Source organism: Engystomops pustulosus, chromosome 3, assembly GCF_040894005.1.
Source record: "Engystomops pustulosus chromosome 3, aEngPut4.maternal, whole genome shotgun sequence".
NCBI lineage: Eukaryota > Metazoa > Chordata > Amphibia > Anura > Leptodactylidae > Engystomops > Engystomops pustulosus.
Genome location: NC_092413.1, coordinates 59881708 through 59906458, shown reverse-complemented (window position 1 = coordinate 59906458; position 24751 = coordinate 59881708). Strand labels below are relative to the sequence as shown.

Here is a 24751-nt window from a genome sequence, read left to right as displayed (position 1 = left end):
TGCTCCTCTATGGATCACATTAAAGCGCCTCCAGGTCGCAGTCTCCTCCCCGGTTGCAATTTTTTTGGGAAAGTTGGCCCCTCCCCCTATAATAACAGCGAACCAGAAGCGGCGGCGGAGAAGGGAGCGCAGGTGCGAGGTGAGCAGACGGCGGATGACAGGGACGGCTGCGGAGTGATCCCGGGCTGTGCTGGTGATGAAAAGGTAGACGCCGCGGGCTCAGCACACACCGGAGCGCGCACTCACACTCCTGCCGGCTCCCCGCATCACTGCGCGCCGCTCGCATCCCAGCGCCCGGCTCTACTCAGGGAGATGTCGGCAGTAAGTGGCACGGAGCCCAGCCCTGCTGCCGCCGCGGGAAGGGTCTTCTTCCAGACCCCACTGAATGCCCCCGCACCCCGGGATGACCCCCCGCAGGTGTCGGCTCAGCAGCACAAGCAGCAGCAGCAGCGGAGGCAGCAGCAGGGCAAAGTGACTGTGAAATACGACAGGAAGGAGCTGAGGAAGCGGCTGATGCTGGAGGAGTGGATCGTGGAGCAGCTCAGCGAGCTCTATGGATGCGAGGTACTGGCCCATACCTGCTACATCTACATATATGCAGATCTGATTATGACGTCATCTCTCTCCCCATCATGTCATTAAAGGGACACAAAGCCTAAACTACCTCCTCTCTTTTTCTATACAGTCTATAGGTCCCTGTTATCATATATAACCCACCTGGAGGGAAGGAGTGTAGGGGTTAAAAGTCCAACAAAATGTCTGCTCCCATCATCTCAACTTTATCTGCCAAATCTCTGGTCCTGAGAGCCCCCTAATACACCATTAGGGAGATGTAAGCAATAAGCACAGGTCTTTACCAGTAAACCGAAGGCCTGTAGGTAATATCCCTTTAAATGTGTGTAATATCAGATGTCATGGTTTGGGGTTTTCAGCCCTAGGCATTTGTATTGTGCCATGCTATAAGCAGACATCTAAGCGGTGCCATCTGCAAGGTATATAGGATGGGCTGTGTCTATAGGGCATTTGTGATATAACCTGATGTGGCAGATGCCCCTGTTCTTGGCCTAATGTAATGCACTGCGTCTGGGTCACCTTCATTTAATGCCATTAGTGGTACGTACTGTCTGGGTAAGGCTATTGTGTCTGGCTGCCTACAAGCCTTCTTTACATTGCATCTGATTTAGGAAGTACAAGTCATTTGTTATTTTTCATTTCTAAGATGTGATTTTTTTTATGGAATAATATCTCATACGTGATATTGAATCCATGTATAGTAGTGAGGAGCAAGTTTCTTATCTACCATTGTTTAATTCCCCACCCCCTCCCCAGGCATAGGAATAAGGCTGAGCGGATACAGTGCCATCTAGGCACTTACGGCAGGCTTAGTCCATGTAATGCTGTACTGGCCAGAGCTCGGGTAGGTACCCATGTTTCCCACCATCTTCTTATTGACACCTAACCTTATTTTCTGAGGAATTCCTTCCTTACCCACATGAAATGGGTTTCTTTCACCTAATGACATGAGACTGACTCCACAGTGTCTGATACTTCTATAGTGCAGTTTAATTTTTGTTTTACAGAACAACAAATACGAGTCCTAACAAAGGCCAAAAGACCACTCTTCCAGACTCTGTCTCTATGATGAAGATGCTGGGTCTGTTTTTACTTCTCACCTGTGAGCTTTTTGACCTGAAGTTTCTCTGTGTTCAGGCCATGGATTTTTTTTCTTTTTTCATGAAAAATAATCTTCCGGGTTCCCCACAATTTAAACATCCAGTACAAATTGTGTAGATCCTAAGCTGGTTTCCCAAGCACTACCCTTATAACTCTTGAACCATTTGGAAGTAATGGAGATGGATCACTTTTGGCTGCGGACCTAGTTTGCCAGTCTGGAGCCCTGGCTTCTTCCATTGTGTAACAGATCCACAGGTTTCATTGAGCACTCACTGATGCATGTAAGGAAGGATGGAGCTTGTGTACCTTCCTGAGAAACTCTTATACTCGGTGTTCCTGTGTGAGTTACGAGTTGGTTCTCCTTTGTAGCATATTGGATGTCTCCTTTTTAAAATTCAAGAATTTGTTTTAGCATTTCTAATTTGAAATAAACCACATGGCTTTAGTGGTTTTAACCCAAGAATACTTGTGGGACAGCTGGTGCCCCCCCAAAACCAGATCCATTTGTCATTTAACTGTTAATGAAATTTTTTTGCGAAAAAGGGACCTTTAAAACTATTAAAATGAGGCTCAGGGGCTCCTGTGTGTCACAGAAGCCCCTTCTGGCTTCATTAGCTGCCTCCCGCTCCCTGGCAGGTGAAGGGAGGAGGTGACCAATGCATTTCCCACCCTTGGCTTATACTTAAAGGGGTATTCCCATCAGGGCATTTACATTTAATTAAATTCATTTGCCATATGTAAACATTTCTTCAATTGGATGTTAATAAAAAAATTGTTCCTGTGTGAAGATAATTTCTCATAAATGTAGTCATGTTGTCCCTTAGAAACCAGATAGCTTCCACGGATATGACCACGTCACACTCTGGCAGTGGTGGCCAGACTTGCGCTATAGAGTCCTGCAGGACCATTCAGATTCAGCAATCATTACCACAGGACGGCTGTGCGACATGTAGTAACTCCCGGACATTTTATATACAATAACCTTTTGTTTCTTTGTGCAATCACTTCAGCATTGGTGGCCGTATCCGAGGAAGCTATCTCGTTTCTAAGGGACCATATCACTATGTATATGAGAAATTATCTTCACACAAGAACTTTTTTTTTAATGACATCTAATTGAAGAAATGTTTACATATGGCAGATTAATGAAACTGACTGTGAGTGCCCAGACGAGAATACCCCTTTAAGTCAATAGGTTTTCCCAGTTTTTGGTGGTGAAATTAGGGGTCGCCACTTATACTTGGGTCGGCTTACACATATATGGTAAATAAGCACTTGAAAAAGTTAACTCTGTAATTACCCTTTTGAATTGACTTATCGGGAAAAATAATTCTTATGCTGATATTATAATACACATTGTTCACTTGTAAATCTCCTACTGTGAATATTAACAAATCTTTCCAGAATTCTGGAGTAACTTGAATCTGAAATGTCATGTTTGATCTACAGTTCTAGCCCCTACCAGTGATTACATCGGTTAAAGGTGATCTTTCATCCCCATTGCTACAATTGGATGGGTTGGATAAATATGTGAGGGTTCTTTTAGTCCACATGGCAGTGCAGTACTACTTTTGTTCTTTGGCTGCTTGTACTATCCTGCAGAAGAAACTAGTGTCCCGTTGTTGATGGTATTGTAAGTCTACCCCATAGGTTCACATATCGTTGACCTAGCGTTTAGAAAATGGTTGGTTGAGGCAGGCGTCTTATCTACATTTTCAGTATATGTTATCTAAAAGCATAAAGTCTTATCAACAAGTAACATTCTCAGTGGGAATCCTCCCTTTTAGTTTTGCTTATGCTCGCACACTGCTATTGGTTCTGAATTACTGACCTATACATGTGCACATATATGGTGCAATTACATGAGAATTATCAGCTGCTGTTAACACTTGTGATTTTACTGCTCATTTCTGAGCTGCTCCTGGACATGTGGCAGCTTTAGAGGTCCAGGAGCAGCTCAGTCATCATGGTCATTTATGAGCATTGCGACTGCCCTCTAACACATGAGTAATGGCAGTTGTATTGTGTATAACTGAAATGCGACCAAAAGAGGTGTAAGCCATGTTGGCAAGTTTCCAGTATCTCCTTATTTTTCCAATGTGATTGACTATATGATCTAACCTGCATTCAGCCTTTTCATTTATTGACTAGCAATATGGCTCCACTGCCTCACCAGACTGTCCTCAACCTTCTTTCCTGGGACCTTCTGCTACCAGAACAGTGAAGGACTAGGTGCAATAATATAGGTCACTGGGTGCAGTGTGAATCCTCACCTCGCATTTATGACGAGTTGATGACTATCTACCTTTTACAGTTTTTATAAGCGCTGAATGTGCAGAGAGATTTTAATCCTTTAAGCAACGGGTATTTTTATATTGTTTCTTGACAGTTCTTGAAGCTTTCCTAGAACATAAAGAATGGTGTTGGAGGCTGTAATAGAAAAGCAATTGTTCCTCCTATAAGTCACAGGGCAGGCTTTGTTCCTCCTGCTAGGCATGTATTTGCAGACTTCATGCCATGTACTGATAACACTTGTATCATTCTTAGAAATTATAGACCAGTGTTACAACTTTAAGCCATGTGCCTGATTTTTTTTTAATAATGTTTAACTAATCTCTCGCTTTATTTGTTGATGTAGTAATGGATAGGTGTGACTTGCATTTTTTTCTGCAATTTTCAGGTTACAGTTTCTCTTTTTAACTAACTTTTTGTACTTTATTTACATATTTCAGATGATCAATAATAAAGGGTATTTCCCGCTATTTAAGGTAACCTGTGTAACCCTTTGTCACAGGTCTGTACATTGTAATGAGTATGTAATTCATATTGTAATATTGTAGTGCAAATACTTAGACAGAAAGGACTATTTGCAGTGCAGCCGTAATGGGCTCATGAAACCGGTCTTTAGTGAAAATGAGGTTCATTTAACATTGTCTGATGAATGAAGGTCCCAACAATTGGAATCCCAGGGCTCAAACATTTGTAATTGTTGTCACATATGAAGTTTAGTGTCTATAATGGGAAATCCCTACAAGTGTTGGTAAAGTTATCCTCCGGGCTCCCAATTTGTTCTGTGCTGTATCGGACATAATGGGGCACATCTACTTACACGGTCCATTCGCGATCCCGCAGCGCGTTGTCCGACGTTGATTCGGAGCTTGCCGGGATTCACTAAGGTCGTGCGCCCGATATCCACTAGGTGTCGCTGCTGCGCTGAAGTCCGCCGGAGTTCACCTTTTTCGTCCCAGTGTATGTGATTGCTATTCTTGCAACACAAATGTCTTTTTAAATTTCGCTTTTTTTTTTCCCGAATCCGTTGCGATTTCAGATGGCCACACCCCCGATTTCTGTCACATGAAAGCTGGCGCCAATGCGCCAAAATCCAATCGCGTGCGCCAAAATCCCGCTGCAATTTGGCGCAAATCGGAACTATTCGGGAAACCCGATGAAAATGCCCGATTCGGTCCCTTAGTAAATGAGCCCCAATGACGGCTGTGCAGTTATGTGTCATGTAGAGACATGGAGCAGCCTAGCTGCGGTGAGTTCCCTAATACTTATCTGGTACTTTCTTTGTACCACTGTAGACATTTCCTGTATAAACTGTTCTCCTTTCCACTACCTGTTGCACGTTTCTCTCAATTTTGGCTTCTAGGAATTGATGTATTATTTAAGATTTTCCTTTAGAGGTTCATTGTAGCGATTACCTTGGTATGTTTTAATTTTCCCTACACACCTATGGAGAATAGTTGTGCACACACCTAGCAACACCTATGGCAACAATCTAGATATTTTGTACTTTGTGAATAGATGAGTCATGTGACGCGGTTATGTTGTAACTTTATTTTGAGAAAAAAATGTAATGTACTTAACTACTTGGGATGAAGCAACCGTATGGTGCCAACTAAAGTATTGCTATATTTCCCATAAGAAAATTCTTTATAGTTTAGCTGAAAATAGCTGAGGCTAAACAAATAGTTTGACCTTTAACTCGTAGCCTTCTTTTTGAATGGGGAAGGAAAGTCCAAGTGGGTGCAATATCCATGTGGGTCCAGACGTCCTAGGACCTGGCACGAGTCCTCCAGTAATTCAAGAAAATGGACAGGACCCCATTTAAAGTGAAAAAATATTATTTGAATGATATAGCAATAACCATCTCGTGATTTAAAGGTAGACTTTCTACATAGAGAATTGTATTGCTACTACGTACACCGCTTTAATACTTCCTAGTTTGTGTTACCCCAGGCCATTGTGTAAACCTGGCATTAAGCTGACGATACTATTTTTGGTTTCTGTTGAGTCATTGTAATATATTAAGAACTTGTTTTTATTTTACAATACATTTTTATAGAAACTCTTTGTACATATGGGCAGTTTATTTACATTCTTCAGTTTCTAGTGCAAGCTTTTATTTTTCTGTGTTAGAATATAGCACCCACTATATTGTCATGACCCCTTTCTTTGTCACTAAACTTTCAGTACAAGGTACCTAGTTGGGGGATGGCTTTGCTGAACGCTTTTAATGAATTTGTATTTCTGCAGTGTCCTGTGCATGGTAGATCTTCCCATGTACAGTTCACATGGTAGTGTAATATTATTGCGCATTATGTTCCTTTACAGTGTTGTATCTTGTCTGACTACTAATGTTCTGATAACTTGTTGATAATTTCCCTAATTCTTTAACAAGCAATCAGCAATTGACAAGAAATATCCCTGACTTGGCTACAAAAAATAGAATCCGTAAACATTTTATCCTTGTCAATTTTTTTTTTAATGGCTAATGACGCCAAGGCCTCACATTATTGCTAAAGTAACCTTCCTTAACCCTTTCAGGACCTGGCCCTTTTTTGTTTTTTCATTTTCATTTTTCACTCCCCTATTGATGCCTAGGTTGCTCCAATCTACCCCCCCCCCCCACCAAAAGAATGCGCTGGAGAGAGAGGCAACTTTTGGCCAAGCACCAGGAATTGCGACTTTCAAACTTTGCCCCACATTGTCTCATGAATGTGTTTCAGGCCATGTTATATGCCATTTTGTCATACCCTTAGTGACATAAAGAGCATCATGTTGTGAATACACCCTGTCCTCATCCCTGTAAGACTTGGATGTAAGGACTTTCCAACATCTGGTTTCCAGTGTAGGTAACCGCTGACCCAAGTTGGGTTAAATGAAATGTTGGAAGAGGGACTTCAGCAGATGCAAGCAGTTTACAGATTAATAAAAATACATATTTGAGCAGATAGTATGTGTTTTCTGTCATCTATTCTGAGTTTGCTCTGTGAACATGTCCTTCAGTTCCATTAGCACCAGCTACTTTGAGGCCTAGAATGAATACCTGTGCTTTACAAAGATTATCCCTCATTTATAGTAAGGCTGTTTCCTACAAGCAATTTTTATTTATTTATTTTTTCCCTCTCAGAACTACTACTAGTGAGGCTAGTAGCTGCTCATTTGTGTTTCCCTGTCAGTAGGTAGGCCTTGATATTCTAGTGACCGATATTTTATATCGGTCATTGTGGTTCAGGTGCAGGATAAAGCCATCAGGTCATCAACCAAACAGTGTTCTTTTCTCAAGGTTAACTAACCATTTAACCTTTATACTAAGTATATGCCATGAAAATGTAGAATCTTAGTTGATTTAAGTTTATTGACTTTAGATATGCCAAACTAGAATCCTATATATCCATATCTGCAGTAGTATGTTTGACTAATCTAGTTGTTTGCTTACTTTTACCAATGTAAGAATTTTGTTCCTGGTTTTCTTAAGATGTTTTATTAACTCAAACCTACCTTCACTTGTTATCGAAACCCTACTGCAGATAACTTTAATATATTGTCTGAGAACAATAATGGAAGCTTTTCTATAATCCATTTTTTTATTTGTCAATATTGAGGTGTTCTGAATTCCTTTTTAGTGGCCTCTGTATATTTACAGGGCATTTTTGTAACCTAGCAACCTATTAAGACAATGCTTATATAGTAAATGGTTCCAAAAGCAGATATAAGCCGACGTAATATGCATATTGTTTTGGTACAATGTATTAGATTGAGGAGGTATGCTGTGGTAGCTAAGTGTGTGTTTTTTTTTTTTTTTTTTTTGTATGGATACTGGCTCTTGAATACAGGTCAGATATTTATATATATTTTATATCTGATGACTGTGCACATGATCCAAGTTCTGCTTGTTTCTTACAATTGAATGAATTTATTGAAAAAATAGGTAATTCAAGAAACATGTGGCACAAAATCTGCGACTAAAAAAAGCATCAAAGCATCATTGTAGTTGCAGTTTTATAACTGTTCCGCTCCCCCCCCCCCCCCAAAAAAAAATAAATAAAATTGCCTTCGCATACCACTTTGAACCTCCGCCGGCTTACTCCAGATTTATTAAGTGACTCCGCATGTGGTAGACAGGATTTTAAAATGTGACTTTTCAAAATTCTCTTTTCTACTCCTCCCCAACCTCTGTGGCGGCTGCTATGATTCCATGTGATCAGATACATACTTTTGGGTACAGTTTGTTAATGTTAGGAGGGTAAAGGACCTCAGATAATATCACATGACATGGATATAACATAAGGTCATAAGGTACCTTTATATAAAAAAAAAAGTGGACACAATATTTTCAGTGCATGTACCTTAAATGATATGGGAATGACTTGTTAACCTTTATTAGCAAGCATTGTTAGTCAGGGTGGTAAAATTATGGTGACAGGTCTTCTTTAAGCCTTGTTCCCATGACAACACAAATCTGAAAATCCAATTGTCACAGGGATAAAAAGTAGAAGTTAAACTTGTGAAATATAACAGTTCAAAGCAATTGAAAGCAGACTTGTCACCCTAATCCCCCCCCCCCCCCATGCCAACAATGCCTGTTGGTAAAGGGTTACAAGTCCTCCCCATATCGCCTAAAATTAGCTGCCAGTGAGGCACTGTACTTTAATTACAGCCATTTTTCTTGTATGCAAATTAGCCATCTTGACTGCTGGGTTTGTCTCTTCTCTCCCTTGACTGTGTCTCTTTAAATCACTGCCCTGCCTCCTTGTATGTAGGGACAGTCTTCCAATATTCAACTAAAGACATAAAGCTCTATTTGTGCAAAGTTCTATTTGCTAAATGTATCACATGAAAAAACAGCAGCCTCCATGGACTTCTACTCCTACTCCTCTTCATGCAGACATGCTGTGATTTCATCAGGTACATGCATGGAGTACATTTTGCAAATTTAAAAGCTATAGGACCTTAGATGTAATCACCCTGGTCACATGACATGAATAGTAAGGGGGCATAAGTCGTGGCGAGGAGCAGATGGTAGGGGCCAGCCAAGCAGCCCCCCCCCCCTGTGAGCTGATTTATGGGGATGTAAGGGAAAGATTTTTTAGGTAAAGGGTTCAGTTAGTTATTAGAGCTCCTACAGGAACCTGTCACTAGCTGTATTCATAAAAATGGTGCGACAGGTTCTGTAATAATAATTTTTATTTATATAGCACCATCAAATTCCGTAGCGCTTTACAAATACTTTAGGTTTGTTCTTAAAGGAACTCCTCATCTTAGTAACCTGGGGACTGCCTGTACATATATACTGTAACTTGTTTTTCCCATTTACCCTTGCACATGTTCACCTCTTCTATAGACAGTGGTGTCTTGCCACTTCATAGTGGGACATAAGTTCAGAAGGTCTGTAGTCCAAGCTAAAGGTGAGAATTTTTAGGAGGCGGTTAGCCCAGCCAGGCTCTACATTTAGAACTATATTTTTTGATGTTCATTTGCTTTTGTCTCATAATTTTTATTATAGACAGTCCCCTTTTTAAGAATACCAGACTTACAGATGACCCCTAGTTACAAACGGACCACTGGATGTTTGTAATTCGCTGTACTTTAGCCATAGGGTATAGTATTCAGCTGTAGGCGTTATAAAAGTTGACTGCAATGAAGCTTTGTTTATCCTGGTTCTTATGACAATCCAACATTTTTAAACAGTTTGTCGGAGAGACAAATTTTTTTTTTTTTTTTTTTGCTGTGGTTAAAATTATAAAATATACAGTTTTGATTTGCATACAAATTCAACTTAAGAACAAACCTACAGGACCTATCCTGTATGTAACCTAGGTACTGCTTGTATTCAAGAATGTTTGCCTGTATTTTGAAACTTGTACAAGCTCTTCTCTACAATTGCTTGAATGAAATTCTAAAGACCTTGGCATTCATTTGCCTGCCAGTAAATGACTATAAATAAGTTGCTTTATTTTTGTACTTATTTAAACAGACTTAACTAAGGCTACACACAAGTATGTAGTTTTCATCCATATAGTTTCATTTTCTATGGGCTCAAACAGATGGCTGTGGTTTCTGACTTTGTGTTCAAGCTTTCTATTTGGGACAGAAATCTAAGAGCAGTTCCTATTCCTGCTTGGATACACTGGCGCAGTTGACTGACCACGGATCCATTATTTGTGCATATGTTTGTTTGCGTGTAGTTGAAGACCCTAAGCATCATCTGCCTTAGGCTTTCTCCTATAGGTGGAGATATGAGATGTTGTCTGTAGTGAAGTACATAAGATATGGTTCAGCCATCCTTGGCAACAACTGCAGTCATTAACTGCCTTTTACAATTTTATGTGGAGGAGTTTTTGCCCACGTATCCTTGCGGAATTGTTGTAATTCCCGCATATGCCAAATATTATGGGATTTACACATTTCAAAAAGTTAAACTTTTGTCTCTTTAGTCCACCAAGTCCTCTTCCAAAAGTCTAGAGTTTTGTGGCAAATCTGAGATGAGACTTTGTGTATTATTATTAATTTTTTTTTTTATTTTTTTTTTGTCATTTTGAATGACCAACCTCACCTGGGAAGGTTCACAATGTTTTCTCTATTTGTGAATATAATGGATCTGACGTTGGTACTCGAGTTTACAGCTTTTCATTAACCTGCAGTTTGTGTTTTTATTATGTTGAATATTAATGTATTAGTTTGCTGATCTGAATCAATTTTAAATTTGACCGATACCCAAAAGATTATGAAATCAGGAAGATGGCAAATACTTTTTCATGCCACTGTATGGCCTCTTTTATAGGATTCAATTGTTCTGCGCCAATTTAGTTTTTCATGAAAATACATTTCTGGACTTGCACATAAAACAGCTTGACCTTAATGTCATATTATATAGAGCCTAAATATTCCCGAGACCGCTTGGCACACTGGTACAGTGTTGATAGGAGGCTAAGGACTTGTAGTCTCCCTCTGCATGCTGCTATTTATAATCTTCTTCTCTCAGGGAACTAAATGGTTGTGCTCCTCCATGCTGTGTGCAGTCTGCTCACTTGTAATTTTACACACAATATAGAGCTATGCGAGACGGAGTTTTCTTCTATGGCATCAAGCAGTGCCTATTATTATCCTGCACGTTCAGCTCTTGGAGTGTCACCTACTACCATCCTGGTAATCTCTGCTGATGGCACCTACAGTATATATTGTGTGGGAGAATGCAGTTCAGTTTCTCTGGGGAAATCGAATGCTGTAAGTAATTTTGACTTTGTTGAGTAAAAGATTAAAAAAATAAAACCTAAAGATCAGCCCCCACTTGTACTGCTCAGTTTTGTGAATGGTTCCTCTGTTTTGGGCTTCATTCTTTCTCTTTGTATATGGAGTAACAGCTATGCCCTGCAGTTCTTGTGTATCTGATCTATTTTGACGTAGGCATACTTGAGAATTTGCTTCTGTTCAGCCTCTCCAGTCATGCCGCTTCCTGTTTATTTCAGAGAATGAATCTCTTGTGTGTTGCTATACAATTGTTCCTATAAGAGCTATGCTAGTATATTTGTTTTGTGGCATACAATATTGCTGTAATAAATGGGATGCTTGCTTTGTTCTAAAGGGAATGTGACCATAATTTCTACAGAACATACCTCGGCGTGTTGTGGTTTATTAAACATTGTTTGCTATCCCACTTTTATTATAGAAATTGCCTTTTTTCCAACCAAGCAAAACTAAAAATATGACACTTTACTTTATCATAGATCCAAGCACAGTGACGAAGTAATCTTATTTTTTATCAGATTGGAGTAAGGTAGATGGAAGCACCTGGGCACAAAATCTGGTGGGGTCCTCACTAAATAACTCATTAGTACACATAACTTAGAATATTATCATTACTTTTCTTTCTAGCCTGGCTGGTACAGACCCACTGGTGTTCTCCTAGTTGCTGGCCTGGTGACACAGTACTGACTACTAGTCCTAGTCGCCACTCCAGCTCCACACGCCACTGCTTCCCTGAGCATTTTCTCTCCTTCTCACAGATCTGGTCGAGTCATAAGTGAGGAAGTATACCGTATAACAGTTATTGGCTAGAACTTGGCTGGGGGTCCTGGGGCACTTGCTCGTAGCCTAGAGCCTGCCCTTTTTATTCATGGTTGCCTTCCTTTATGTTATGCTGATAAGTCTGATGGTGTCAAGAGTGTTACCAGAGCACCTCCATGCTTTATGTGCACTGTGGGATGGTAACCCCCCTCCCCTCACACCTCCTGCACACACTTCCACACTGTGTCCTTAAAGGCAGAGATGGTGGGTATGACAGACTGCGAAGGGACAGCAAGGAGGGGTTGCTTGATGTTGACTTCTTTTTATAATGTTTGTAGGTAAATTGGTGAGTTTTTACATGAAAGATGGAAGGCTAAATATATTTCATCTCCTACCTGAGGGTGCTGTTAGTTCAGTGGTAATTTTTTTTTTTTTTTTTAATAACGGAAAGTAGTAAGTTGATGTATACATGTGGAAAATCTTTGCCATTACTAGACCCCACCCCACTACTTGTTTTGGATTAATCACAAAAATCTAAGAAACTTTGCAGCTTCATGGAAAAATGCCTATTTTTCCACTTCAGGCATGCTTTGACCTTTCCCCTTTTTAAAATGATGTTCATACTACAGTCTGACCATCCAGTCTAAATGGATCTGCATTAAAAAAAAAATAAATCCTGAGGTGGGACTCAATAGGCTAGTTATTGGCAAGATGGTGACAACCATAATGCATTGAAACAGATATCTGAAGCCAGAAGAGGAGCTTGGTTCTGGGACTAATGTCAGTTGGTAAAGTACTTCTCTATAATGTGTCCGCGCTGAGGTGTAAGAGACTTCACACAATGGTATTCAGTTCGACATCTTGCATCAGTGTTTTTATGCAATTTACACAGGAAATGTACTAGAAATCTTTGCACGGACTATTTTTTCTATACTTTTACATTTATTTGGCTTTGTTTTACTATCCCCAGATATGTTGTTAAAGGGTTAAATACATAGATAATAATGTTAAATTTTGTGGATAGAATTTAAAAAAAAATCCCACTTTGCTATACATGCCTCACCATCCATCATGATCCACCTGTGCTGGCAATAACATTTTTTGCAACGTTAATCCACGGTGGCTGCCAAGAGATCAAATAATTTTAATGGTTAAATATGAAGAAAACTTAAACTGAAATCATCCAGGCAATTTAAAACACAACTTTTTTCCTCTTAGGAAGAAGAAATGCCAGAAGTAGAAATAGATATAGATGATCTTCTGGATGCAGCTAGTGAAGAAGAACGTGTTGTGAAATTACAGGTACGGGACCATCCTATATGTTACCATTGGGCTTAGTGGAGATGGTTTAAACATTTTGTGGTGAGTGTTTGGCATATAGGCCAGTATAATATCATGCCATAGTGCTAATTAGTAATAATTCATGTGTGTTTACCCATCCCCTTGTGCCCCATGTGTTAGTTCATCAGTATTTGAGATGCAGGTTAGACATGCACAGTGGTTCGCCAAATAAAATATGACTTTCTCATACATATGTACCATCCGCTCAAGGAAATGTGTAACGTGTAGGGGCAGCTTCTCTCCCCAGATCAATAATTTTCTGTAATTGATTTCAAAGTTGCCCAATTCGATCTTTCACAATAGCTGAGGAGACTTGGTAGGCCTCATATGAACTGGATAGATAGATGAACCTGTTGGTATAACCTATAAAAGTATAGAACAAAGTAGGCAAGAGTTCTGTGCAAATTGCTCCAATAATCAGTATCAATAACTCCAATAATATTGATTAGGGCCAAGAGGAGGAGGTGCGAAGTGTCACCCTCCTCCCTCCATAGGCAGACAAGTCCTATACTTTGAGGCCCCCTGACAGTCACATTGGGGTGATTCACCAGGTGCTCACCACGCTGTGACCGGGAATCATTGAAATCTATGGGGGCCATGATCTGGTTGCAAATCATGCAACCTGATCATGGCCCCCATTGTGATCATGTGAATGAGGCCTTGGTTAACCCCTTCACGCTCTGCGACGGATATATCTGCTGCAGAGCTATGAAGGGTGTTTGAAGAGGGCTTACGGGCTGAGCCCTCTTTATACAGAGATGGGCTTTGCTGCATATTGCAGCAAAGACTCATCACTAACACCCACGGTCGGTGCTTGCAGGTTATATCCGGTGGTGACCTCCGAGACAGTGTTTTGTTTTTTTTATCCCTGTGAAGGAAACCGTGACATTTCAGACCACTGAGGGGTACACCATTATCTTTTTATAGACACTCCCAGAACACAAAGTTCTGAGCGTCGCAGAAAGTCATTCAGATTTGTCCACACAACCTCCGGATATGGCACAACAATAAATCACAACCCTTATTATCAACCCAATAAGCTGCCACCAGTTCTCATTTAATATAAGCCCGGTCCGTAACTGGATTATATAGTGTAGCATGTTAACTGAGACCAGGACATGGGGATTCATGGTTCAAGATAAAAGAGCAACACAAGTTAAATTTTATATTTAATTGCCTTGAGGGCACACTAGATAAACAGTAGACACAATAGATATATACAGTAAACAGAGGTAGAACTACAAGTATCAGTAATTCCTCTGTTTGCTACATTATGTGTGGGCCTAATGGAAACTGATTATTCCACACCTTAAGATTCTTCCTACCTTGATGGTAAACAGTTTCTCAAGAAGTGACAAGGGCATCAGGGTTGTTCTGCACACCTGCACAGCCCCAGGAAGGCTTGGAGAACCCTCCTACCTGGTATTCAGTCTGTAATCTTGATGAAGTCCTAGCTTCTCAAGGGGAAGTCCTAGGGTCAGGGTACTGGTATCATTGGATCCGGGTTAATCCTTGGTTTACATTGATACCAAAACTGACCCTAACCCATTTGCTATGGTATAATCCTAAGATATTCATATCTGTGTCCAAACTTGCTAGAATCTTGGGAATTGGGGCACTATGATTTCCTGGCTACCCCAGTTCCAAAAATGTATTTGCCCTTCGGTTGAGATGGACCAAAACTCTATAACTGTCCCTAAACAAAATATTGATCTGATTTTATAACACTTTGTCTTCTGGTTTAAAATTGGGGGGTGGGGTGGGGAGTCTGCTCAAGTTTTTCAGAGTCGCTGGCTGCAAAAGGTGTCAGTTAATAGCTACCCCCTACAGAGTTCCTCTGCAGCCTTTATACTACAAAGTTTTCAAGAACTCATGAATTCTACAAGATTAGGTTAGAGGGAAGTAAGGGATATTGATCGGGGATTCACAGATGGTCTGATGAACAGGACAAAATCCGACATGTGAATCTTGTTCAACACAATCCCCTTTCCACATAATTTGTAAACTTAAACTTTTAACCCCATTGTGCGATAAGACGTACCTGTACGTTTTATTGCGCATGGGGTAGTATGCAGAGGGGTCACGGGCTGAGCCCTCTTCATACACGCCGGGTGCTTGCTTCAAAATGAAGCAAGCACCCGTCGCTAACACCCGCGATCGGTGCTTGTACCGATCGCGGGTGTTAACCCTTTCAACGCCGCCGTCAAAGCTGCTGGCGGCATTAACGAGCCGGCGGCGCGTGGGCGTCGCCATCTTGGCTCCGGTCGCCGCTCCCCGTCGCCATCTTGGCTCCGGTCGCCGCTCCCCGTGACGTCATCGGGGAGAGGCGATCCGTTGCCATTACAGCCTCGGATCACACAATGATCCGAGGCTATCATGTTTTAGACCATCTATTACAAAGTGCGATCTGCACATTGTAATAGATGGTGTGCAAAATCCCAATATACTGCCATACTGTAGTATGGCAGTATATGGTAGGATCAATCAGACAACCTAGGGTTAAAGTACCTAGGGTTGAAAAATAGTAAAAAATGTAAATAAAAAAAAATAAAAAATTATATTAAACCTAAAAATTCAAATCACCCCCCTTTCCCTAGAGCTGATATAAATATAAATAAACCGTAAAAAACACATTGGGTATCGCCGCGTCCGAAAATGCCCGATCTATCAAAATATGTTTTTCTTACTGCGTTTAACCCCATAACGGAAAATAGTGCCCAAAGTCGCAAATGGTATCAAAAGGTAGTACAATTCTAAAAATAAAAGCATTGCAAATCAAAAGTCGCAAAAATGACACCACCCTCAGCTCCATACACCAAAGTATGATAAAGTTATTAGCGCAAGAAGACGGCAAAATGAAGATTTGTTTTTTTTTGTACAGGAGGTTTTAATTTTTGTAAATGTATGAAAACATTATAAAACCTATACAAATTTGGTATCCACGTGATCGTATTGACCCAATGAATAAATTAGACATGTCATTTGGAGCGCACAGTGAAAGACGTAAAATCCACACCCACAAAATAACGGCACAAATGCGTTTTTTCACCATCTTCACTCCATTCAGAATTTTTTTCCCGCTTCCCAGTATATGGCATAGACAATTAAATGCCATCACTATGAAGTGCAATTTGTTACGCAGAAAACAAGCCATCACATAGCTCTCTACATGGAAAAATAAGAGTTATAGATCTTTGAAGGTGGGGTGTGAAAAATAAAGACGCAAAAACGAAAAAGGGCCTGGTCCTTAAAGGGTTAAAGGGGTATTCCAGAAAGTGAGATTCATATTCAAATATGTAATTAGTTGTTGGTTAGCTGTGGCTTTTTCATCAGTCCTGTGACTTTGTTCGTGTGGAGCAGTTGCTCAAATGTCCACATCACCAATCCTATGTGATCATACTTAATGCACTGCAACCAACCAACTACACCTAAAGTAGTCATGAACAGTGTTGTGGTGAGATGCTGTCTCAGTGGGGCAATGTGCAGTTACACACCTATGGTTACAGAGCTGGACAGTCTGTTACATCTACATCACTGGGAGGAGACCTTAGGAGGGAGAAGCTTACTGATCACTTGAAGGGTCATGGGGATTGTAGTTATAGTTGGCGGCCATCTTTGTGGATAATAAAAGCAAACTATTTAAGCTCTATTTTGTGATTAATTACATTAAGTTTTGTTTGTATTCATTTATGTATAGCATTATAAGTTTTTGTCATCAAGTTCATATTCCCGGAATACTCTAAGGCTGAATGTCAGTTTTTTTTTTTTTTTTTTTTTTTTTTTTTTTTTTTTTTTTTTTTATAAGCCTCTTGTCCACACATTTGTTTCATTTTAATATTTTTTTTTCCCTAGGAATCCTTAGTAGACTGCTACAAACCAACAGAGGTAATGCATTTTGCTTTTTTACAAGCTGTCCATCTTGTAGTTAAAAAAATAAAATTAGACAAATTTAGCAGGATGTGTTCACCAACTATTCCATGAACGGCATCGTTCAGGTAAGCTTATAGTCAAATTAATGCTTATCCCTGGATAGTCCAAGAAGAATCCACTATATTCTATCCCTCTAACAGGAGAATTTGTTGATGTTTTTATTTTTAAGTCTTAAGAAATCCTACAATGACGTTAATGGTAGTAATTTTGATCACATTTGTAGCGGCTGATAAATGGAGTGGGTTCGGCTCTGGGGCCTTCTCATACGATTAGAATAGAATTAACATACCATAGTGAATGTGTATGTAACCATCTCTATCCCATGGTATTAAGGGGTTAAGAAGAATTATTAAATCATGCTTTTGCTCCTGGCTTTTTCATATTAAAATAAGTTGTGAAGTTGGATTCCCTTTTTAATTAACAAGTAGAACCATAGGCAATTTATATGTAGTGAACCCCTATAGTCCAGAAAAGATTCTATATTCCACAAAGTTCACATGACTATATTTGCCTAAGTAGACTCATATTTGGTATTGCCACTTCCATAACAATCTGTACAATGGATCATTACTATTATTGGACCCACTTGGTGAATGCTGACAACCCTAAAACTTTGTCAAAATGTACATTTTTCATAAAATCCCTTAACAAAAACATTCCAAGAAGTAACCAAAAATGGTACCGCTGAAACCGGCAATTTGCCTTCAGTGCTCTGGCATGTGACCTATACAGCAGGTTACCACCAGATATCGGGTATTGGCATACTCGGAAGAAATTGTGGACCTTTTTGGTGATTTTGGAAAAACATTCATTTAGCCCAAAAAAATTAAAATTGCACACAATTTTGTTTTAACCCTTGTAAAACATTTAAAGGGTTAACAAACTTCATATAATTGTTTTGCATACGTTGAGGGGTGTAGTTTCTATAATAGGGTAATTTCTGAAAGTGATTTGAAATTTGAGCAGGTCCCTCAAAAGCATGATTAGGTTTGATTTTTTTTTTTTTTTTTTCAGATTTTTCATTTTTTTTTCTCCAATTGTGGGTTTTAACCCCCGTGTGTCAGGGGCATTCAACGCAAAGCAGACTCAATTACCGGGGGATGGAGGGGGGGCGTCTGGGGAAAAAAAAAAAAAACTCGCCAAAAAAAAGTTTTTCGTAAAAATTATCTAAAAAGTGATCAAAAAAAGTTATGTGCGCCAAAATGGTACCACTGAAAAGTGGTAAAAAAAGCCCTAAACCAGCTCTGTCAACCAAAATATATTAGTTACTTCTCCGAAAAGATGGCGATGCAAAAACAAATGAGATTTCCTCTATATTCGTTTTTTCCGGTAAAATTGTAAAAATGTATATAAAAAACTATATTAATGAGGTATCACCGTAATCGTAGTGATCTATAAAGATAATATAGTATTTTTAGGGTACAGTGTACTACCCCAAAAAGATACAAAAAAAAGAAAACCCTTCGATGCCCTGGCATGTCCTCATACAGCAGGTTACCACCACATATGGCAGTGATGGCAAACCTTTTGGAGACCAAGTGCCCAAACTACAAGCTAAATACACTTATTTAACGTGAAGTGCCAACAAGGGTTTTTAAGAAGTAACTTATTGCTTCCTGTTCTTCCACATCAAAACCTTCTCACTTTTCCCGCAGTTGCAAACAGCCAATGAAGTATCTCTTAAGTTGCCTGGGACTGCAGAAAGGTTTGATGGATTTGGTCATATTTGGTGAACTCTGTCCTGGGGTATTGTTATACCTGGGAGAGATTGGGTATCAAACTTTGTGGAGCGTTTTGGTATTTTATCCACTGAGAATTTGTACATTTTATGAAACACTTCATTTAGCCAAAAAAAATGTAATTTTGAAATTGCATCCCATTTTGTTTTAACCCCTGTAAAACAATTAAAGGGTTAACAAACTTCAAAAAAAGTTGTTTTACGTACGTTGAGGTGTGTAGTTTCTGTGTGGAAAAAGTGGAACATTTTTGAATTTCGAAAAGTGAGAATTTTAACAAATTTTCACAAAATATCTGATTTTCTCATAAATAAATGCAAAACATGCCACCAAAATTTTTTAACTAACCGGAAGTACATTGTGTCACGAGAAAACAATTTCAAAATCCCTTGGATATGTTAAAGTGTTCCAAAGTTATAACCATTTATAGTGACACAGGGCAGATTTGAAAAAATGGGCAATGTCAGGAAGGTGAAAAGTGGCTTTGCCGTTAAGGGGTGTTAAGCATGTGTTGTAAAAGATCTAGGGATCCATATTACAGCCATATTGTTCTGCTATCGCTACAAGGTCATAAATCCAAGGCACAATATACAAGTGAGCCACTTGTGCCGTCACCTTCTCACCTCTATTTATGTAGTGAAATGTCAGACTAGTTGAAAGGAGGCATGGGATCCCTCACAATGGATTGGAAATCTTGATTATCTGAAACTTAAAGAAACCGGTAAGCTCGGGCATTAAACAGATCAGGCAATGACAAAAAAAATTAGGAATGTAACGCCTTATAAAACTTTTGGATAGGAACATAATATCAAGATTTAAAAGGTAGGTTGTGACGCATTTAAAGTTCATTGGCTCTTTAATTTTTTTTTTCTTATGATGAAACCTATTCCAGTCCTGTATTATAGAAACTAATGAATTTAGGAGATTTATTAAATAAGTAGAATAAATGCTTTGTAGTCCAAAGCAAGCAAGTAATAATAATAATCCTTTATTTATATAGCGCACACAGATAACACATCGCTGCACAAAGCATGACTAATCTGTCCCTGTCCCCGAAGGGCTCGCAATCTAATCAACCTACCAATATGTTTTTGGAGGGTGGGAGGAAACCGGAGTACCCGGAGGAAACCCAAGCAAACACGGAGAGAACATACAAACTCTTTGCAGATGTTGACCTGGGTGGGACTAGAACCCAGGACTCCAGAGCTGCAAGACAGAAGTGCTACTCACTCAGCCACCATGCTACACAAAATTCTTTTTTCATACTAATCTCTAAAAATAAAACCTGAACTGTGATTGGTTTTTATGGGCAGCTAAAATTATATGTTTTACAAAGGGTGGAGATAGATGGATGTGATTTTGTGAGTAGATGAGATCCCCTCTCGGACTGTACTGCAAAAGTTCAATAGGAGCTATAGTGATCTGTTATGGTTAGAGTGAAATCCTATAATATTTGTGAATTTTAAAATTGATCTGGAAGGTAGTCAAAAAGCCACAGACATTTTTTCATCCCCTTCCCACAGAGGTCCTTTTTTGATTTGGCATTTTCACATTTTACTCCCCACATTCAAAAATCTTAACCTTTTTTTTTTTTTTTTTTTTTTTTTTTTTTTTTTTTTTTTTATGTAAAGATCTGTATGAGGACTTGTTTTCAGTGAAACAAATTGCCCTTCACAGTGACTGTGTAATATTCCATGCTGTGTATTGAGAAGCGAGGAGGGGGAATTCCTAATGCAGTGAAATTGGGTTTTTGCGGCTTTCACTTGGAGCCCCAAAGGATGTATCAGCTTCATTCTTCGGTATAGTCATGGGGATACTTAATTTTATTAGTTTTAATGTGTTTTTTTTTTTTCGCTGTTAAAATTTGCCATTTCCGTTTATTTTCCGTTACTGGGTTAAATGCTGCGATTAAGTTCTATTTTGATCTGACAATTTGGGATACGCTGATACCTAACATGTTTATAATTTTTACGGTTTATTTTTATATCAATTCTAGGAAAGGTAGTGATTTGAATTTGTTTGGTTTTTTTTATTTACATTGTGCCAGTTTAGTAAAATTAGCATGTACTGCCAAAAAAGTAATGTCCAGAAATCATACAGCCTCAGGTCTTACAAAGACTTGAGGCTGTCATGGAGACGGATCATCCCTGACACACTATTACATCACATGTCGTTATGGGGTTAAACAAGCTAACTGCCGGCGTAGTGGAATGGCTGCAGAATTTACCCTGGCAGTAATCCCATAGCCCATTCTGTATGTATCAGAAAACCAGCCAAAATTAGTTTTGGTTTAGGGATTTTTGCTGTTGCTTTTGCTTTGCAAAACTTTGAGATATATATATATTTTTTATATATAGAAATTAAATTACATTCGGTGTATAATTAATCTGCAGCAGAAAACTTTTTCTGTTGCAGATTTGTCCAAAGTGTGTAAGGGAATTTTTCCATAAATCCCATATTCTATGCTGCTTCTATATTACTGCATAGATTTTTCACAGGTAATACACTGTGGGAGTGGTGGTGCACATGTTTCCACTACTGTGTAGTTTTTACAGCTGGTTCTGGTCAATAATAACGGATCGTTGCCTACAGCAACCAAGCACAGCCCAGTTTTCTTATTTTTTATTTTTTTTTTTTTAGCAAAAAATTGTACTGCAGCCTTCATTTTTAATGTATCATTGTAGTTACGGTCTCATATTTATTTAGTTATTTATGGTGTCCAAATGTCTCAACTGCCGATATGTAGTCAACATTAGCCAGTCTAATCCACTGTTCATTTTTGTCCTACCTGAACCACATTTTATCAAGTGATGTGCTGTAAAATGCTGTAATATTTTGCTTCTACATTCTGCTTTATGCTAAGCCAGTTTGTTAAAAATTAGTGAAAACACTGAGCAGGCTGCTGACTATCAAGTATGTGTAGTGGGTTTTTTTTTTTTTTGATCATTTGGTATTTGGGATTCTCTATATAAAATCTCATCTAACGGTTTGGTGACTTGACAGCTATGTTATTTTTGATCCAAGCTTCTGTACATAGCAGATTTCCATCTGTCATTAACATTCTTTCCAGTTGTAATGATATGCTGCTTTTGAAAGGGAATTTTCTTACCTTAACTAATTTGACATACACAAGAAAAACCTTCTACTCCAATTACTTTTCTTATTATCCTATGTAATTACTAATTTGATATTTCAAAAAGACAAACGTGTATATACAACGGTTTAAAACGGTTAGGGGAATTACTTTATTTACTGGATAAATTAAAACTACTTGAAATATAAAGGACCTCCACTTGTCAAAATTGACGGTCGCCGGATCCATGCTATGCCAACAGCGTAACCGTATTGGCAACACATGCTTGCTGCTCTCCCTTAAAGAGGACTGTTCACCCTAAAAAAAACAAAAAAAACCCACTATAGCTGTTTAAAGTAACTTCAGAACTCCAGACCAAACCCACAGCGGTCCGGCATATTCATAAGGGGGTTCCAAGGGCGCCAGTGACTGCCGCATGAAGCCCGGCAGTCATTGCTGGCCTGTGGCATGGGAAGGGGCAGTCCGGAGAAGCAGCACCTCCTGCTGTGAGCTTGGTCTGGCGTTCTGAGGGTATGTCGCTTCGGTGTCTGCTAGCTTTATTGGAGGGTTCCAATAAAGCTAGCAGTTTAACACTGCTAAAAATGGAGCAGCGCTAGGAGCTGCTTACTTTAGTAAGCAGCTCAGTGCTTTTTATTTTTGCCTGTTACACTAGAGTTGTGTTGATGGAGGGGCAGATGCTCGATGATGCACAAAGAACACAATTGTAAAAGAATTGGGTTATGGCATACTAGTTGGAGCTTTGATGATTTCTATCTATGTTTTGGGACAATTTAAACTAATGCTCAGACCTTCAATAAGTGTTTTTTTTTTTTTTTTAACTTCTGCGTTTTATCATCCGAAAAGATTATCTACTCGTGCTCTAAATATTGTAATGCTGATGTATGCGTTAAATTGTATCAATTGACCTTTTTGTTTTCTAGGAATTTATCAACCAACTTTTGTCCCGAATACAAGGAATGCGAAAATTGAGTCCGCCGCAGAAAAAGGATGTATGAATTTGCCATGATCACCTCTTTCTTGAGTTACAGCAAAAATGTCAAGACTACAGACTTTTCAAGGAACCTTCCTTTTAAAGAACTCTATATATTGTTTTCTGGAGGGTGGGATGTTTTGAAGATGTAGTTCTTAACTAAATCTTGTTTCTGTGATAGTTAATAAAGTTTTTTTATGACTTTTAAAAAAAATTATAAATTATGTTTTGGAGAATCTGGTTACAATATATGTAGTAATGTTCATCCAATTATTATCCAATTGTTAATTCTTATTTCCTCTTTCTATAAAGAATGTTAGAATATGTTCACAATTTGACATATTCCATTAACTTTTAAGAGGTTCATATCTTTTAAAGGTAATAGTTCTGCAGTCTATACAATTCTGCAGGTAGATCCCATGCTTAGAATCAGACTACTGGAAAAGAAAGCCACTTTGTTGGAACAGCATTTTCTCTGGTGGACTTGAGTGTTACATACATTATACGAAAAGTGGTTATTTATATGAAATGCAATGACAGATAAGTCTAGCTTATATAAAATTGGGCTAAAATTTGTCATCCCAAAAATTTGTCAATTTAATAATGTGGATTTTTCCATTCTGGTCCTTTGTCGGATATTTAATTAATGGAGAAAGGTGGTGAAATATGTGTTGTGGGGTTTACTACCACTCCCAGTTCCGCTAAACCTTGTTATTTCATTAGTTACAGATAAAATTGATTAACATTCTAAAAGTGCTTATGTTTCCTGTAGTTTCAAATTTGTTTTTACCAGATGTTTATGTTGCCAAATGGGGGATGTAGTACCCTTTATTTGAAATCGTATGGACCTTTCAGGTTTACAATTCATTTCATCTTTTTCATAGGGTAAGGTTATTACCAGCACTTTATTGAATATATTAGAAATGATGTTAGAGAGACTGTATCACAAGTTCTGTAAAATTGAGGTGTTTACAATAAGTTGATGGCAATCAAATAACTTATTTTTTATTTTTAGACTGATTAAAAGCGGTCTAAATCAATTGATGGCACCTTTTGATTCAGAATGGCTGATACATCCTCTTCAACTGCTTGAAAGCACTATGTTTCAAAACGAGCTTATTCTGTACTGCTTCTATGGTTCTGCCAAAGTTAGAATAATTTTATAGCAATATTTGCAAGGTTAACCCGTAGTGACCTTTTCTTTTGTGTTTGAAACAAAAGTAGTACCAATGTCTTATCTCTTTTTCGCATAGGAATATCGCACAGAAGCCAATGCCGATAAAGCATATGTAAATGGTGCTCTTAACGTTTTTCTGAGATACATTTCCAGTGTTCTTTACTGACAAGTTATATTTTGGGTTTTTCTTTTTGTATTGTTGACCATTTTATTTACAAGATATTTGCTCAAATAAAACACTGGCAATGTCAAAATATTTTGTTCTGGTGTTTGGTTTTATTTAGAAAAACATCTGGAGGTTAATCTGCTTCAAGCATTTACTGGCTTTACAGTTAGTTTCCTTGGAGCAATAATATAAACTTTATCCAAAATTAAATGGCTGTGCAAACCGGTAAAGTTTGAACTCGCGTCTATATGATCTTTTTTTATATTCTCCTGTTTGAAATTTAAAAATGTCAATGAAAATGGACAATATGGTAGCTATTCATTAAAGAAATATAATTATGTAGGGAGAAATAGATTTGTAATGTGTATAC

General features: G+C 38.7%; 1 protein-coding gene across 3 annotated transcripts; it reads left to right on the top strand.

The window, feature by feature from the left end:
- Window positions 1-24471, top strand: PPP1R14C (protein phosphatase 1 regulatory inhibitor subunit 14C). 3 transcript variants are annotated; one of them, XM_072140907.1, is made up of 4 exons: window positions 1-204; window positions 13186-13269; window positions 17161-17193; window positions 22989-24471. In XM_072140907.1, the coding sequence occupies exons 1-4, from the start codon at window positions 10-12 to the stop codon at window positions 23061-23063; spliced, it is 387 nt and encodes a 128-aa protein (XP_071997008.1). In that variant the 5' UTR covers window positions 1-9; the 3' UTR covers window positions 23064-24471. The 3 variants fall into 3 exon arrangements, with proteins under 3 accessions (XP_071997008.1, XP_071997007.1, XP_071997006.1); XM_072140905.1 differs by having other exon boundaries at window positions 88-564; XM_072140906.1 differs by lacking the exon at window positions 17161-17193 and having other exon boundaries at window positions 76-564.
- The last annotated feature ends 280 nt before the right edge of the window (window positions 24472-24751 follow it).

Bases quoted from the DNA above. Each gene is read 5' to 3' on its own strand.
- PPP1R14C (XM_072140905.1), top strand. From the start codon at position 313: ATGTCGGCAGTAAGTGGCACGGAGCCCAGCCCTGCTGCCGCCGCGGGA. The intron at 565-13,185 runs GTACTGGCCCAT...TTTTCCTCTTAG, and splicing joins GCGAGCTCTATGGATGCGAG to GAAGAAGAAATGCCAGAAGT. The intron at 13,270-17,160 runs GTACGGGACCAT...TTTTTTCCCTAG, and splicing joins AACGTGTTGTGAAATTACAG to GAATCCTTAGTAGACTGCTA.